Below are 16,888 nucleotides of genomic sequence, written 5' to 3'. Positions count from 1 at the left end.
TGTTAGTCACTTGGCTCAATGCATAACTGGCTGGGGCTCAGATACTACGGTGATGAGGGCGAGAAAAGAACCTATTGAGTCCAGGGGTCAGCAACCTTTCAGAAGTTGTGTGCCAAGTCTTCATTTATTCACGCTAATTTAAGGTTTCACATGCCAGTAATACATTTTAACGTTTTTAGAAGTTCTCTCTCTATAATATATAATTAAACTATTGTTGTATGTAAAGTAAATAAGGTTTTTAAAATGTTTAAGAAGCTTCATTTAAAATTAAATTAAAATGCAGATCTTATCAGTTTAGTGTGATCCTTGCCCTTGCTTTTCCTTGTTGAGGTTTCCAATGTCTGGCACATATTTGGATACTTTAAGCTGCACACAAGCTTGTGAGTGATCAGTTGTTAACCGGCTCTGAGAGGGACAGAGGACAGATTTCATGTGCGAAAATACCTGTTCACACAGGTATGTGAATCCAAATGCTGAAAGCATTTCAAACGTAATTTTCTTCAAACAATTAAATTTCACTGGCAGGGACGTCCAGCAGGTCAGAATAGAGGCCCCATGATCTCTCTCAGTAGCTTTAAGTGCACTCCACAGATCTCCAAACTTTGATGCCCACAATTCTGAGCTTTTTAACTGAATGAGCTGCATTTTGAAATCTTCAACACCCATCCACTGAAATAGAGACAAATCCAAGTTGCTTTCATTGAACTTTTCAGGTTTAATTAGAAAAGAAAGCATTGGGCCAAATCACCGGAAATCTTGAAATCTGTCAGAAAATTCTGATTCCAGTTCTTGCATGTACATTCCAATCTCATTGACACCGACAGTGCAACGTGTCGATAGCTCTTTTACGTACTGGAAGTAGCAGAAAGTTGAAGTTTGAATATCCCGAGAAAAAACTGCTAGTTTTACAACAAATGCCTTCCAGGTTTCATAAAGATCCAGAACCATTTGCCCTGCACCCTGGAGACGGAGGTTGAGTTTGTTTAGGTAAGGGTGATGTCCGTTAGAAACATGAGCTTACACAGCCACTTGTCATCATCCAGTTTGGGGTAGTTTTGTCCTTTTTCCGACAAAAAGGCCTTGATTGCATCAAAACAGTTTACAAAGCGCTCCAAAACCTTGCCACGACTTAGCTACCAAATGTTGCTGTGAAGTGGAATGTCATTATAAGCACTGTCCATCTCTCCTAGCAGTGCTTGAAACTGTCTGTGAGTCAAAGCAAGTCGAGCAACAAGGATATTCACAATTTGCCCCACTGTAGTCATCACATTATTAAGCTCTGAATTAGAAATTGTAGCACACAGGTTTTCTTGATGGACGATACAGTGAAATTTGCCTGTTAGGCAGCCAATTTGATCTTCAAGTAACTTGACAAATCCCTTCTGTTTTCCGACCGTGGCAGGAGCACCATCTGTTGTCACACAAAATATTTTTCTGATGTCAACTCCTTGTTCTTCAAAATGGCTTACAAAAGTTTCCGCTATATTTTCTCCCTTTGTTGTGCCATGCAGTGGTTTTAGACAACAAAGTTCCTCTTGGATTTCATCGGAAGCACAATATCGTGCAACAACTGCCAAACTTGGAACGTTGTTTATAACCACGCTCTCCTCAACTGCAACGCTAAACACTGCTGTGTCTTTTAATGCAGTCGTCTGCTTTTTGTTAATGTTTTCTGCCATTTCGCTTATGCGTCTCTCAACTGTTCTGGCAGAGACAGGCAGTTCTTTTATTCTAGATATGCATCTTTATTTGGCAAATCATTGAACAAAACCTCCAAACTGCTGAGAAAAACTTCTTTTATATATTCCCCATCTGTAAACGGCTTTCCATTTTTTGCAATGCACTGTGCAATCTTGAAGTGAGCTGTAGCTCACAAAAGCTCATGCTCAAATAAATTGGTTAGTCTCTAAGGTGCCACAAGTCCTCCTTTTCTTTTTGCGGATAGAGACTAACACGGCTGCTACTCTGAAACCTGTGCAATCTTGTAACTTCCTTCTGTGGCTTGATTTTTACTTACACTTAAGCATTTAAAAACACTGCTTTGCTTCTCATATCCTGCTACTGCCTTTTTGATCGATTCAGTCTTGTCTGCTTTGTCAAGAAAGGTTTTCTCGTGCTTCGTCTGAAAATGTCGTCAAACACTTGATGTGCGACAAACAACACTTTCACAACAGAAAGCACAAACAGCATGGTCCTCCTTCTGAATAAATCCAGATGTGTCTGTCCAAGAAGGCTGAAAGGAATGGACATCTAACTTTGCTTTCTTAGGAGCTGACGTTTTGTCAAATGTACCCCTCAACTTACAGTGGGGAAAAAAATCGCCATGCACGTCTTCCACGTGGCGTGAGAGTGATGTAAGCGGCAAATCGGGACTTAAAAATATCCCAGTACAGTGGCGCTGGAACAATTTTTAAGGTGGGGGTGCTGAGCTGCGCCCCCTCTTGCTCCTGTCTGCACTCCTCACTCCCCCAGGCTGGGGCCAGTGGGCCACAGCTGGGGGCGGCTGCTGAGCGCCAGGCCGGCAGCTGGAACCCCAGGATGGCAGCAGAGGCCCCAGGACCGGTGGCCGGGACCCGGGCAGTGTGAGTGCCACTCAAAATCATCTCCCGTGCTGCCTTTGGCATGCGTACCATAGGTTGCTGACCCCTGCTGTAGAGAATGGAGTGGCGTAGAACAGGACAGAAATGAAAGTTCACTGCCTCCCCATTAGGGAGGGCTGTACTGCTGCAGCCATTCTGGGGTGAGTTACAATGGTACAAGTTTTGTGCCTTAGACCTCTTCCAGAATGACTGAACGGACCCCCCCCCCCCGAAATTGACATAGGAGTGCCCACACCAGGGTTTGCACCATCTTAACTAAAGTGATTTCACACCTTAGGTGAGACTGGGCCAACTTTCCCATACAGAAAAGCCCAGAGAGGGCAAATTAAACTGATATACACCAGGCTTACAGCGATACACTGTTCTCCCACAAAGTTACACTGGTTTCATTAACCCAATTCCAACACCCGAAGGCCAGGTCTACACTGAGTCAGCGATCACATCCCAGCCCAGCTTGATGGCCAGGGCAATGTCCATTGTGTGGACCTGCCTTAGCAGACGTTCTGTGAGTAAGACTAGCCCTGAGTGGCTGAGCCGCAAGAGGATGGTCAGACTCAGGAACGTTTCACATTAAGAGCTGTTTTTGGCCTTATTGAAAAATCAAACACATCTGGAGAAATTGACCTCTATTGACGCTTCTCATTTTCCTGAACATTTCCCACCATATTTTTTTTATCAGAAACCCTTTTGCCATTTGTCACTGGCCAAAACCCTGGCTTCCTGGGGGGGAAATGCAAGTGAAAAACTTCAAGAACAATTCTGTTAGAAACATTGGTGAGAACTGGTTCTGGAAATGGGCCCAATGGGAACCACTTTGAAACCGGGAGAGTTCCCCCAATCTTGTTTCCCCTGGTTTTGGAGCAGCTGTAATGATGGGGGCTGGGCAGGGAGAGGGGGAATGTGAATGAAGGAGATGTGTGAAGAGAGAGGGGGGATATGACCAGCAGGGGAAGGAACTCAGTCACCCTGTATTTCCTCATGCAGGAGAAATCACCAGGGTGAGTTTTTCTCCCTTGCTGAGCCACCCTGTAACCTTCAGGGTGTGACTTCTGAATGGTTCCCCTCTGCGGAGAGAGACCCCTGGCTGTGCTGGCCTTCCCTCCCTCCCCTCCCCTGCCCCCCCCCCCGAAATTAATCCTGGTCCTGCGACTGCCGGTCACTTGGAAATGTAACCTCCGCTGCACGCCAGGGGAACCCAGCTCCAGGAGAGAACCAGCTCCTGACATTCCTCAGATCATTGTGTCCCACAGCTGCTTGTGGGACTGAAACACGCTGCCTGTCCACTGTGTTGTGCGCTCGCTGCTGTGTTAGTGTAGTGTTGCTCATGAGCAGTGTGATGTGCATATGGTTTTGTTATTGTAGGGTTGTTCTCGAATGCTAGGCTTCTGTAGAAGTGAAAATCATTATTATATAATAAAATGTAAGGGCCCCCCCATCCTCCCTTCGCTCTGTGATGTGCTACAGCACTAACCTGGTGCTGGGAGAAGCCAGGCCTCTGTCCCTTTGGGATTAAGTTCTGGTGCTTTTCATTCCTCACAAGGTTTTGACTTGGCAGTCACTTGAACTCCTGATATACATAAGTAATTGGCAGCTCATTAACAGCTTGTTAGGGAGACTAAAAGTAGCGTAACAAAAATAAACCCAGTTGTGCAACAGAGAGACTGCATGTACAAGAGCGCTTCCTAGTTCCTCCGTGGGGGACCCCCCCATAACAGATTGGGGGATGGGCATTCCCAAGTCTGCCCATCCTTGGCCCACCTCACACTGTGCCCTGGCACAGAATAGGTGCTGCCAACTCTCCTTTTCTTTCCTCTCTTCTGCTGTCTCCTTCCCTTTCACTCAGGAGCCCCAGTTCTGCAAAGTGCTGAGTAGCTTCAAATCTCACCTGACCAAGGGAAGCTCAGCGCTGTAATATTATTTAAAGTCACCAGGCGGCACTGTTACACAGCCCTACAAGTTCTGTCTCAATCACCGAATGAGCAAGTAGATCTTGGAGACATGCTTATTGTTAGTTGTGGTGCAATTCTCTTTAACCGCTGAGTGTGTGGGACAGTAATGTTCACTCTGCCTTCGTCTGTCTCTGACTGAATCTTTTCTTAATTTCAGAGCTGCTGCCCACAGGTCATGGAAACAAAAATAATGCCCGGTGTTAAAGCATTACAAGCACCTTGTAGGTTTCAGAGCAGCAGCCGTGTTGGTCTGTATCTGCAAAAAGAACAGGAGGACTTGTGGCACCTCAGAGACTAACCCATTTATTTGAGCATGAGCTTTGGTGAGCTACAGCTCACTTGTGGCACCTTGTAGGACTGGGTTCTAGAACAGCAAAGGGTGGCAAGCAAAGAGGAGAGGCAGATCTAGAAGGATAAGGGCTACCCAGAACAGAATGTAACGTATCTTTATCCGCTCACTCCTGCAGCCAGACATTTAAAGGCCGCCTGTGAAGCAGTTGGTCACAAAGAGAAGTTGCACGAAGCTCCACACTGACTGTGGAACAGGGGTACAAGGTGTCATCTGCATGGAGGAAGTGCTCAGGGAGGTATTTGGGAGTAAAAATTTCTTCCCTAGGGGAAGTCTTACACTAATTGTACACAAATGATCCAAACAGCCCCGGCTCACAACTGCAGCACTAGAGGGCCTGGGGTGTTTAGGGCAGAATTGCTCTGTAATGGTAAGTAGTGGGATGGGATGAAACTGAGGGAAGGGAAATGTTCATCTCAGGAAAGCTCCCATGAGGCTGAGATTTCTGAGGGGGTGTGTGTGTCCACACTAGAAAGTTGTACAGCTTTAACTATATCAGTATAGTTCAAGCAACAGCAGCCCATGGTGTGGATGTAATGATAGGGGCATACCACTGCTTACACCATCAGAGCTTCTTGCCAGGGGTTGCACCAGTACAGCCAGACGGGTACAAATCGCACACGCACCCCGAACTGACAAAGGTACCCGCGTACAGCGAGGCCAGGCTGCCTCCCGGTGCTGCTGTGCGGGGAGCCAGCAAGGTGACAAAACAAGGGACACAGAGCCCTGGTGCAGGGCTTGGGAGGGGACCGGCTGACCCCTTGGACCGCCTCCAACTCCAGGGCTTGAGAAGAGCCGGCCAGCGCCAGGCGCGTAGCTGGGGGAGGGCAGGCCCCAGGCTGGGCCAGGGGCTGCTTGGGGCTCGCAGGCGGCCTGTCGCTGGCCCCGGGGCTGCAGCCGCTGGCCGGCTCCGCAGTCTCGCTCATTTCACCCCCTGGGCCACGCTCTGCTCCGGGGGAGGCGGCCGACCCGGAGCCGGCGGGGTCGGGGCAGCTCTTTGTCCCGCACGCCGGCCGGGGCAGCGCCCGGCGGGCTCCCTGGGGCCTCCCGCAGCCAATCAGGCCGGCCGGGCCGGCGCTTTTGTTGTTGGCCGGGGCTGGAGCCGGGCGCGGCCGGGAGCGCGCCCAGCCCTGGGGCCGGACGCGGCGGCTTGTCGGCGCAGCCAGAAGCGAAGTAAGTGCGCGGTGCTGGGCGTGGGCGTGCGGCCGGGGATGCTGCGGGGTGTTCGCGGGGCTGGGCGGCGGCCGGGGATGCTGCGGGGTGTTCGCGGGGCTGGGCGGCGGCCGGGGATGCTGCGGGGTGTTCGCGGGGCTGGGCGGCGGCCGGGGATGCTGCGGGGTGTTCGCGGGGCTGGGCGGCGGCCGGGGATGCTGCGGGGTGTTCGCGGGGCTGGGCGGCGGCCGGGGATGCTGCGGGGTGTTCGCGGGGCTGGGCGGCGGCCGGGGATGCTGCGGGGTGTTCGCGGGGCTGGGCGGCGGGGGCCGCGGGGATATTGGGGAGGCGGAGGTGGAAAGAGCTGGGAGGGGGATTTGGGGGGTTGGGGAAGGATGTGGGGGAGTATTTGGGTGAGGGAAGGAGTTGGGGGGAGTATGGGAAGGGAGGGGTTGGGGAAGGATGTGGGGGAGTATTTGGGTGAGGGAAGGAGTTGGGGGGAGTATGGGAAGGGAGGGGTTGGGGAAGGATGTGGGGGAGTACTTGGGTGAGGGAAGGAGTTGGGGGGAGTATGGGAGGGGGTATTTGGGCGGGTGAGGGGTTGGGGAAGGATTTGGGTGAGGGAAGGAGTTGGGGGGAGTATGGGAGGGGAGGGGTTGGGGAAGGATGTGGGGGAGTACTTGGGGGAGGGAAGGAGTTGGGGGGAGTATGGGAGGGGAGGGGTTGGGGAAGGATGTGGGGGAGTACTTGGGGGAGGGAAGGAGTTGGGGGGAGTATGGGAGGGGGTATTTGGGCGGGTGAGGGGTTGGAGAAGGATGTGGGGGAGTACTTGGGGGAGGGAAGGAGTTGGGGGGAGTATGGGAGGGGGTATTTGGGCGGGGTTGCATGGAAGGAGCTTTTGTTTCTGATTTGGGGCCTCAGCAAAGTCAGGGACCTGATTCTGGAACCTGAGATTGGGGGACTGGTACTACTGGCCCCCTGAACCCTCTGCACCCCCACGCATGATACAAGAACGAGCTCCCCCCCTCCTGCCAGCCGGTCCCCAGCCTGCATGGGGCCTGGGGGAGGAACAGCAACCTTTGGGAATCAGCCCCATGAGGAGAGAGACATGCGTGCATGGCCCTGTGTGCACTGAGGCCTGGCTGAGGGGCAGTGCCCAGAGGCTGGGCGCGCACACATGCTTACCACCGAGGTCCCTGAGCCCTGCTCCTTGTGTGGCCATCTGCCCCGGGCGGGGGAATGGCAGACCCCCTGGGGTTGGCACAGCAGTGGTCTATACCCACCGTGGACGCACTGGCCACAGAGAACGAGCAACATGCCATGGGTGCCATGGGCCAGACACAATGGAGGAGCGTGTGATTTGCAGATACCCCCACCTGTGTTTCTGTGTCTTTGGGGGTTCTGTCAAGTCTGCTCTGCCCCTCCGTTGGCTGATCCCCATTAAAGGCCCTAGACTGGGAGGGGTGGAAAGAGGAGAGGGCATTGGGCGCACAGATGAGTTCAGGGAGGGCCTGCTGCCCTGAGGAGACCGGGGGCTGCCCAGGCTAGTGTCCCAGGGTAGGCAGAAGTAGCTCAAGGTGGGTGAGTTGGGGAGCAGAGCCGCAAAGGGCTGCGGGGATGATGGACTTTGACACGGTGTGCAGTGGGATCTAGAGAGGCGGTGACATGGTCTGAACAATGGGCAGGGGGCCTGGGGATGAGTTCAGCAGTGTTTTGAATGGGCTGTGGGGGAGGGGTGTGCCAGGGAGGCTGCAGTGGGGGAGGGGATGAGGGGGCTGGCTCGGCGCATATTGATAAACCCTTTATTTTAGCCACTGGATGAACTTTGCTGTGTTGCATAGAAGGGGCAGTGGATCTCTATGCGAAGGGGTGAGGGATGAAATGGAGTCTGATCGTTGCTCAGCGGTCCAGCTCGGCCTGGCCCATGGCAGCTGGGATGCTCTGGGATCTCTCCGGAGCAGTCGTGCAAGTGAGAGGGGCGATCCAGGATCACTGTGCCATGGGGTCTGGGTGCATCTGACACCTGCAGCCATGGTGCAGCTGGAGGTGTGGCTCAGGATGGCCCATGGCAGTAGGGGGGCAGTGGAGATGTGCTGAAGTTCGCCTGGTACTGCCCTTGCTCTGTTGTTGAGGTGCAGAGGGGAGCAACGATTTGCCCAGTGTTTTCTTACATCTGTTTTTTCTGTCTCTTGGAGCCTTGTTTGGAGCACTACAATGTTCTCATCAGGATTTTCACCCCCAAGCCAGTGACTTCTGCTCTCAACTTCAAAGCCTGTTTGGTTAGAGAGGGGAGCTGGGTTCTATCCCTTGCTCTTGGTTTGTGGCTTTGGGGATGTCCCCTCTTTGTGCCTCAGTTTTCACACCTGTAAAAAGGGGGGTGAGCATTCTGACCTGTCCCAGCATGTTGTTTAAGGTATTGTTTATGAATGTCTGCAAAGCGCTTGAGGGTCACTTGGTTACAGGTGTCGCATAGATATTAATAAATGCTGGGTGGGTTTATGCCCATGATGGCAGGACTGTATGGTCAATATACTAGGGTCTAACATGCAACTGACTGTTACCACTCCATTCAGGCCAGAGGTCACAGTGGAGATGAAGAAGGGCTGACTCCACCCCGGATCCCAGGTGGACTAGAGAGGACCAGTTATTAAGATGTGAACACATGGCTGGAGAGCCCTAGGGCCAAGTCCCTGCTCGGCCACAGATGCTCTCTGTGACCGTGGGAAAGTCACTTAGACTCTCTGGGCCTCAGTTCCCTCCCTGTACAATGGTAATAACAGGCCTGCCCTGTCTGCCAGGGGGGTGGGAGGAGAAATATATTTAATCTGGAGTGCAGACCTACAGTGGTGGGGCCAGATAACTACCTACAATAAAAGAAAAGGAGTACTAGTGGCACCTTAGAGACTAACCTACGATAGGTAGATATTTGTGATCAGATGACCAGCAGTGAAAGAGTTAATGTGGCCATGTCATTTGCCACTAAGCCTCAGAGTCTGGGGTGAGCTAGAAAGACACAGGCAGGTTTGGGCCTTTTTCCTTCTGTCTGATGCAAGGTCTGGATGGTTCTTTTTATGGCTTTATTAACCCTAGGGGATAGATCAGGGCTGCCAAGGCTTGGCTGGAGGACACCTTGGAAGGCTCAGGGCAGTAGGGTGGAAGTTAGTTCAGTCCTTAATCAAAGGAGCTGGGATGTTGGCTCTTTAATAAAGACTGCTTTTCTGCCAAGGATTTGTTAGGTATGTGAGTTAAATGCAAACCAACCCCAGGGACTGGATTTGACATCTCTTCCTGTCTGCGGGAACCAAGTGTCACTCTCATGATATGTGTGATTTCATAATGCAACTAGTTCTGTCCTCCATATAGCTCCCAGGGAACAGAGATCATCCGAGCTGGATTTCTGACAAGAAGACAACCAGAAAAATGTCTTTTAAAAAGAGCAAACCTTTCCAGGCATTCTTTACTTCCCTGTTCAGATGCAACAAAGGGCACAAACTCTTTATTTTTCTCTTTGCAAGTCACCTTTAGCACCTCATTGAAATGAAAGAGGAAAGCTTGACATCTCTCTCAGAGCTTCTGGGCCTGATCTGTAGCTGGTGTAAATCAGCCTAATCAGTGGAGATATGTTGATGGGCACAGCTGGGGATCCGTCTGCAGACTCAGGCACTGCACACGCCTTGCTGTGTTTTCCATTCACTAAGATCAAAGTCAGCCTTTCACTGTGACTGACTTGGATTAAGGGAAATCAAGACAAGAAAAGGTAAAGTGTCGGGGAGAGAGCACAGTGTGGGTATCTCCTCTGGAACATGCTACAGTAGCCCTGCCCCACAGAATGGCAGTTCCCCCTCCTGCTTTTGGGCTCCTAGATATTTAAAGGTGCAGTGCACAAATCAAAGCTGGAGTAGTCCCAGCCCCCATCCCTGCTGGCCCTGAGGCCAGGATTTGGTGCTGCTCATAGCCGCTCAGCAGCTGCTCTGCTTGGTGATTTGTGGGTGTCTTTAGCTGGGGCAGGGTTAACCCGGCCCCCTGAACTCTGTGTATAAAGCACTGGCGTGGGACTCGGGAGCCTGGAATTCCATTCCCAGCGCAGCCTCTGGCCTTGGACGGTGGCTTCTCAGCTTCCCCAGGAGCGTGGTGTGGGTCGTGTCACTGACCGCTCTGTAAACCCCTTTGAGAGCTGCTGCTGGACAGTGCTGCCTGGGCACTAGAACCCAGGTCCTGGCAGGCCGGTTGGGAGGACCCCAGCTTCAGCTCTTCTGTTGGAAAGTGTGTTTGTACACGCAGGGCCCGATCCTGTGCAGTGCTGAGTGCTCAGTTCCCACTGAAAGGACCTGGAGTTGAAAGGACTTGTGCCTCGCAGAAGGCTCTCTTGGCAGGTCATGTCGGGACCTGGAGCCTGTGACTGGGCTGAGAGTGCTCGAGAACCGCAACCAAGACTGGATCCAGCCAGGCACTCGGGCACTCAGATGCTGCGGGGATCAGGGCTGCAGAGAGAAGCACCCACTACTTAGCTCTAAGCCTGGGGGTCTCTGTGGCTTTGCTGGGGCTGGTCCACTGTGTAGGTGAAGCATGGTGTGTAAATGCTCTGTTGCAGGGCCATTGGCCAGTCCACTCCCAGATGCCTCCTGTTCCAGGACTCCCCTGGCTGAAACCACTTGGCCAAAGCCCCATCATTCACCATAAGTTCCCTGCATTCCCCGAGCTGGCCTCCAGGCCTGGGTCAGATGCCAGACAGGCTGGCCAGAGAGGAGCTGTCAGCCTGCTTTGTGTGGGGTGATGGATCGCCCGGGGGCGGGGGAAGGGGTCTGAGCGAGGTGGGCAGGCCCCAGGCAGTGATGGATGGGGGAGCCCTCCGCATCGTGGCCCCAAGCAGAGTAACGCTCCCTGGTCTCTCTGGCCGCCCCTCAGCAAAGCTCCAGAGACCGCTCCTTGTTTTCCACGCGGCCCAGGGGCCTCCCTCTCCTCTGCTCTCAGAGCAGAACGCAGCCCTGGCTGGAGGGGCCGGGCACCGGGGCTGTGCCGGGCCCTTCGCTGAGGGCCCCGCTCCGCCGCCTCTCTTGCCAGGTGATCCAGCAGGCCCTGCACCGGCAGCCCAGCACGGCGGCACAGTACCTGCAGCAGATGTACGCCGCACAGCAGCAGCACCTCATGCTGCAGACGGCCGCCTTGCAGCAGCAGCAGCTCAGCAGCGCCCAGCTCCAGAGCCTGGCGGCCGTGCAGCAGGTACGGGGGGGCGGGTTGCAAGCACCGTGGGGCGCGGCTGCAGGGGGCGGGCGCCTCTCCCTGCTCCCTGCCGGAGTCTCCCTTCCGGCGGTTTACATCGCCCCCATCCTGCAGGCTCCAGGCTGACCTGGGCTCGGGGCCCTGCTAGTCGTCCTGCGGTGACGGGCACGGGACAGGGACTTGGAGCCCTCCTCTACGTGCCGAATCTGTCTGCCCCACGCTCAGCCATCGGCCGTCCCCACGCACCCTCCTTCTCACCTGCCCGTCACCATGGTATCTGGGTACCACCCATGGATTCCCAAGGGCCATCCCACAGGTGGGGCACCAGGACCCTCTGTCAGGCGAGGAGGAGCCCCTGGGCATCGGGGCTGGGCCACTCAGCCACCTGCAAGCTCTGTGCCCTTCAGGGTGAGTCACTGGGCTGTTGCCCCGTGGGCGAGAGGCAGCTGGACGGGAGGAGTTGGGAACAGGTCCCACTGACCTCTCCGGTGCTGCTGATAGGCAGAGATCTGCGCTACCTACCCCGAGTTGGGGACCCAGAGGAGCGTTTTGAACGCTGGCTCTGTTTGTGCCCCAGTGCAGCTGGGTGAAGAGGAGCAGCCGAGCCCCTGCAGCCACCTGGGTGTGATGCCAGCCATCGGAATGGGGGACAAGTGTCTGGCTCTGGGCACGAGTCCTGCCCAGCAGGGTGTGAGCCTGTGTCTGGCTGCGCAGCTGATGCCAGGGGGCACCACGCGTACGGGGTCGCGGCCAGAATGAACTCTGCTGAATGACAGGGTTTGTTCTAATTTTATTCAGGAATTAGGTGTGGACGGGTTTTAATGGGGCTGGGGTTTGCAGGGAAACTTTAGAGCAAACGTTTCCAGAGAAGAGCTCTGTGAACCCCAGGCCCCATATTGAAGGGCCGGGAGGGACCAGGGGGCTGTTGTGCAGGTCCCCCCACCTGGGCTGGGCTCCGGGGTGGGGATGACCTGCCTTTTGCTCTCTCTTCCAGGCGAGTCTGGCTGCTAACAGGCAGGGTGGCTCCTCCGGCAGCAATGCCCCTTCACAGACGTCATCCCAGCAGCCCACGGTAAGTCCAACCCCAGGGCAGTGCCCCTCTGCTCTGTGTGGCTACCCCCAGCACTGGGCCCAGCGGGCTGAGTAACCCCTGGTGGGACCATTGGCTGCTCCTGCTCTTCCTGGGCAGTGATGCCAGGAGCTGCCCGGAGCAGATACCGTCCATGTATTCATAGGCGCCAACTTCTGCTTCCGTCGGTGGGTGCTTGGCTCCACCCTGACTCCGTCCCTGCCCCGCCCCCATTCCGACCCCTTCACCAAATCCCCGCCCCAGCCCCGCCTCCTCCCCTGAGCGAGCCACGTTCCTGCTCCTCCCCCTCCCTCCCAACAGGCCTCCAAACAGCTGTTTGACGGAGGCCGGGGGGGAAGCACTGGGAGGTAGGTTGAGGAGCGGGAATGCGGCACACTCAGGGGAGGAGGTGGAGAAGGAGGTGGGGCGGGGGAGGAGGAGAGTATGGCTGCAGGTGGGTGCAGAGCACCCACTGATTTTTTCCTGTGGGTGCTCCAGCCCCATAGCACCCACAGAACTGGCACCTATGCAGGTATTCACACACACACACACACACACACACACCCCCACGTGCCATGCTGCTGGAGCTCCAGGACAGCTCCCCCCGGCAGCCCTGGGAGCAGGGCCCTAGAGCTCTTGAGTCCAGCCACCAGGGGGCACCCCCCAGGACTCACTGTGCTGCAGGGCGCTGGGCAGGGCTGGCCTGGGAATTCCCGGGGGTGGGGCGGGCTGTGCAGCTGTTCAGTGAGACGGTGAGGGGCACAGGGCCAAGCCCTCCGGCAGACGGGCATTGGGGGAGGAAGAGAGACTCAGCCCCTGTAGGAGCTGAGCATACTTCAGAGCCCCAGTGCCCACAGCACCCATCTCCACCCCCTCCCTCCTGGGCTGGCATCTGGAGACAGGGAGCCTGACTGCAGCTGCCCCCTCCTCTCCTGGCCAGAGGCTATGGGACTCCCCTCCCCCACGACACAGCCTCCATCCTCCTTGGCTCTCGGGAGGGCACTTGCAAAGGCAGGGGGATCCCTGCGGGAGGGGAGCGGCTCTGAGCCCGCAGTGGGTCTGAATGGCAGCATGCCCCATCCCACAGCTCCTTCTCTCTCCCCAGATAAACCTGGCCACGTCCCCTGCCGCCGCCCAGCTGATCAACCGAGCTCAGAGCGTGAACTCTGCAGCCGCCTCAGGCATCGCCCAGCAGGCTGTGCTCCTGGGGAATGCCGCCTCCCCCGCCCTGACGGCCAGCCAGGCCCAGATGTACCTCCGGGCCCAGATGGTAAGAGGCAGGTGCAGAATGTGCCACATGCAGGCACCACCTGCCCTCCCTCCCTCCCCTGCTGCTTTTAAAGAGATGCTAGTGAGGGTGGGGGGCTTAGTGTAAACTCCCCCTCGCTCCCCCCCCCACCCAAAGGATCATCGGTCATGGGCCTGCCATGGCGCTGGAAGTGCCAGATCCCTGGGGCTGGAATAGCACCCCTGCCCCATACCCATGTGCAGCTTGGACTGCTTCCAGCAGAGGGCAGTGGTGAGGTACATGCAAATTCACACCGGTGAGCAGTTCCAATTCTCTCCACGAGAGGGCAGCAGTGACCCTTAGAAGAGCCACCTGCTCTGGTCCTAGCCCCACATGGAATCATCGAAGATCAGGGCTGGAAGGGACCTCAGGAGGTTCTAGTCCAACCCCCTGCTCAGACCAGGACCAATCCCCAGTTAAATCATCCCAGCCAGGGCTTTGTCAAGCCTGACCTTAAAAACCTCTAAGGAAGGAGATTCTACCACCTCCCTAGGTAACGCATTCCAGTGTTTCACCACCCTCCTAGTGAAAATTTTTTTCCTAATATCCAACCTAGACCTCCCCCACTGCAACTTGCACATGCTGGCACATCAGAGCTCCATGGTCACCCTGGTGACAGGCTGGCACAGGGCTGAGGGCTTGGCGGTCGTATCGCTCATCCCCACCCCTCGCCAGCCCTGAGCCCTGCCTAGGCAGCCTGTGTGTCTCATGCCTCTGGGGTCCCCTTGCTCTGCCGCTGTCCCCTGTCAGGCCCCTAACACTCATGCTTCCCCCATGGTGCTGTGCTGCTGGAGAAGCAGGATGGCTGGTGAGCAGCCAGCCCTATGGCTGTCGAGGGAACTCGCTCCCGTCCGGATGCGCTGTGGGGCTGGATTTGTGCTGGGGAAAGCAGGGAAACCGGCCAGCCCCATGGAATTCCTCAGCACTTAAGAACGGCCAGACTAAAGGTCCATCTAGCCCAGTATTCTGTCTTCCAACAGTGGCCAATGCCAGGTGGGAATGAAAGGAAAAAGTAATCATCAAGTGATCCATCCCATCGCCCATTTCCAGCTTCTGGCAAACAGAGGTTAGGGACACCCTCCCTGCCCATCCTGGCTAATAGCCATTGATGGACCTAGCCTCCAGGAACTTTTCTAGTTCTTTTTTGAATCTTCCGCCCCCCCGCCCCGCCCATGGCAGTTAGTCAGGTGGGAGTGAGTCTGTCTGTCTGTGCCTCTACCCACATCTGCAGGTCTGTCTGCCTGCCTGAGCTGCGCGGATCGGGGGAAAATGAGGGAAAAGCCTCTGGGGCCTCTTAGCTACAGAAAGTGGGGAACTCGGTGCTCATGGAAATGAATGAATGAGGCTGAAACTCTGGCTAGCACAAGGCATAGGACAGGCTTCTCCCCGAGCTCTGCCAATGCCCCTCAATCCCAACACGCAGCCCCCTGCTCTCCCAGTCCCCTGCACGTCAGCTGGCTTCACCCTATGCCAAAGCCGCCAGCGGCGCGGGTTTCCTGCCTGTGTACTCATCAGGCTCTGTCAAGCTGGTGGTTCAGCCCCCTACTGTTCCTTGGTTTGCCCCTCCCAGCCCCTCTCCCAGCCCTCTGCTCCCTTTCCTCGCAGCCCTTTCTCCTCCAGCAGCTGCCCTGGGCCCAGGAGTGTCTTTAGCGGCAGTGCTTGGGGAGCCCTGGTCCCCCCTGTGTTTGGGCCATAGTTTGGCTGCGTGGCCCTGTTCCAGGCCCTGGGTGGCCTGGCCTTGCTTGTGCCTCCCCTGCGCAGTGTTTATACCTGAGACTCTCTGTGTTTCCTCCCTTTTGGGCTCCAGCTGGAAGTGAGCAGTGGCCAAATGCAGGGGGGAGGGGCCCCCAGCGTTGGCTCCAGAGCCCCTCCCGGGCCTCCCTGATACCCCAGCAGGAGCTGCTGTTGCCCTGTGGCACCCCCGCTTGGGTAGGCACAGGGGAACCAGGGTGCCTGCGGGTCTAGCGGGGTGGGGGTGGTGCCCAGGGCTGGGCACTTTGCACAGATGCCTGGGGGGGGGAGCTCTGCTTTCTGGCCCCTGCCCTTTCTGCTGGGGTCTGTGGGGAGCCTGGGGCTGAGCCTGGATTGTGCCACAGTCCCCAGGCTGGAGCTGGGAGGGCACCAGGCCATTCCTCCGGGCCTGCTGGGCTCAGGCAGGCAGGGGTTTTCAGGGACCCCAGTCATTCGTTATTAGAACGTTTCCCCTCAATGGCTGGGCCACACAAGAGGATAAGAGCCTATTGCTGTTGCGAGGCAGTGAAGCTACTCCTGGATCTTCCATGCTAGAGGGTCCTGGCTTAGAATGCTCCAGGTCTACCCCCAGGCAGCCCACAGGGAGGAGGCTGGGAAGCAGGTGACAAATTTAATCTCTAGTCTCTTGGGAAGCTCAGTTCAAATCCCGGCAGCAGCATCCCAGGATTTCACGCTCGGGGGGAAGGGAGGCAGGACTCTCAGCTCCACCTGTTGAGCCTGGATGCAAGATGCCTTTGTGTCAGGGCTGGGCCCCCAGGGGCGCATGATTTGCAGAAATCAGTCACCTGGCAAGGTAGGGCGCCCCCTGCTGGCCCTGCAGTGCTCACAGCTGCCCTGCTACCTGCGCACAGGGGAGGGGGCACAAGCGAGTGCTGATTCCAAGGTGGGTGAGGGCGCAGTCTGGGGGTGCTGCTGGTCAAAGCCCCAGGTTAAGAGGCACTATCCAGGCTGCAGTAGGTGGTGGATCAGGCTGCTTGCTGGCTCCCCGGCTCACAGTGGGTCTGTCAGGGGCACTTCCGATTGGTTATTGATGTCAGCAGCCATCATTGGCTGAGGCCATGGCTTGATGCCTCCTCCCAGAGCCAGTCAGCCGTGAAGAAAAAATATTCCCTGGGGCCAGGTTGCCCCCCTTCCCCCTGCCACCATTGTCCCCTGTATACCCCTCCCCCCCGCCACCAATGTCCCCTGTGCATCCCCCCAGTGTCCTCTGGGCACCCCCACACACAGCTGGTCACACACACATAGTCAGGGTCACAGCCCCCAGAGTCAGGGACATGCACACATCACAGTCGGGGCACTCCCCAAGAGTCGGACCACTAGGCCAGTGGTTTTCAAACTTTTTTTCTGGTGACCCAGTTGAAGAAAACTGTTGATGCCCGCGACCCAGTGGAGCTGGGGATGAGGGGTTTGGGTGTGGGAGGGGCTCAGGGCTGGGGCAGAGGGTTGGAGTGCGGGGGTATGGGCTGTGGGGTGGGGCAGGGAATGAGGGGTTCAGGGTGTGGGAGGGGG

The 16,888-nt window shown here is 56.1% G+C and overlaps 1 protein-coding gene across 7 annotated transcripts in view; it reads left to right on the top strand.

Moving 5' to 3' along the window:
* The window catches only part of PHC2 (polyhomeotic homolog 2), a 141,114-nt gene that overhangs the window by 82,803 nt on the left and 41,423 nt on the right, over window positions 1-16,888 (top strand). For 4 of the 7 annotated variants that reach the window (XM_073317239.2, XM_073317238.2, XM_073317237.2 and 1 more), the window contains 3 exons: window positions 11,112-11,270; window positions 12,265-12,342; window positions 13,445-13,609. In XM_073317239.2, the coding sequence (XP_073173340.2) occupies window positions 11,112-11,270; window positions 12,265-12,342; window positions 13,445-13,609 (402 nt within the window). Of the gene's footprint in view, window positions 1-6,002; window positions 6,072-11,111; window positions 11,271-11,410; window positions 11,679-12,040; window positions 12,048-12,264; window positions 12,343-13,444; window positions 13,610-16,888 lie in introns of those variants that run through there. The other 3 variants (XM_073317242.2, XM_073317241.2, XM_073317243.2) reach the window with 3 other exon arrangements.

Source organism: Lepidochelys kempii, chromosome 18, assembly GCF_965140285.1.
Source record: "Lepidochelys kempii isolate rLepKem1 chromosome 18, rLepKem1.hap1, whole genome shotgun sequence".
Taxonomy (NCBI): Eukaryota; Metazoa; Chordata; order Testudines; family Cheloniidae; genus Lepidochelys; species Lepidochelys kempii.
Note: the sequence above shows the minus strand (reverse complement) of the source record. Positions and strands in the feature narration are given on the sequence as shown.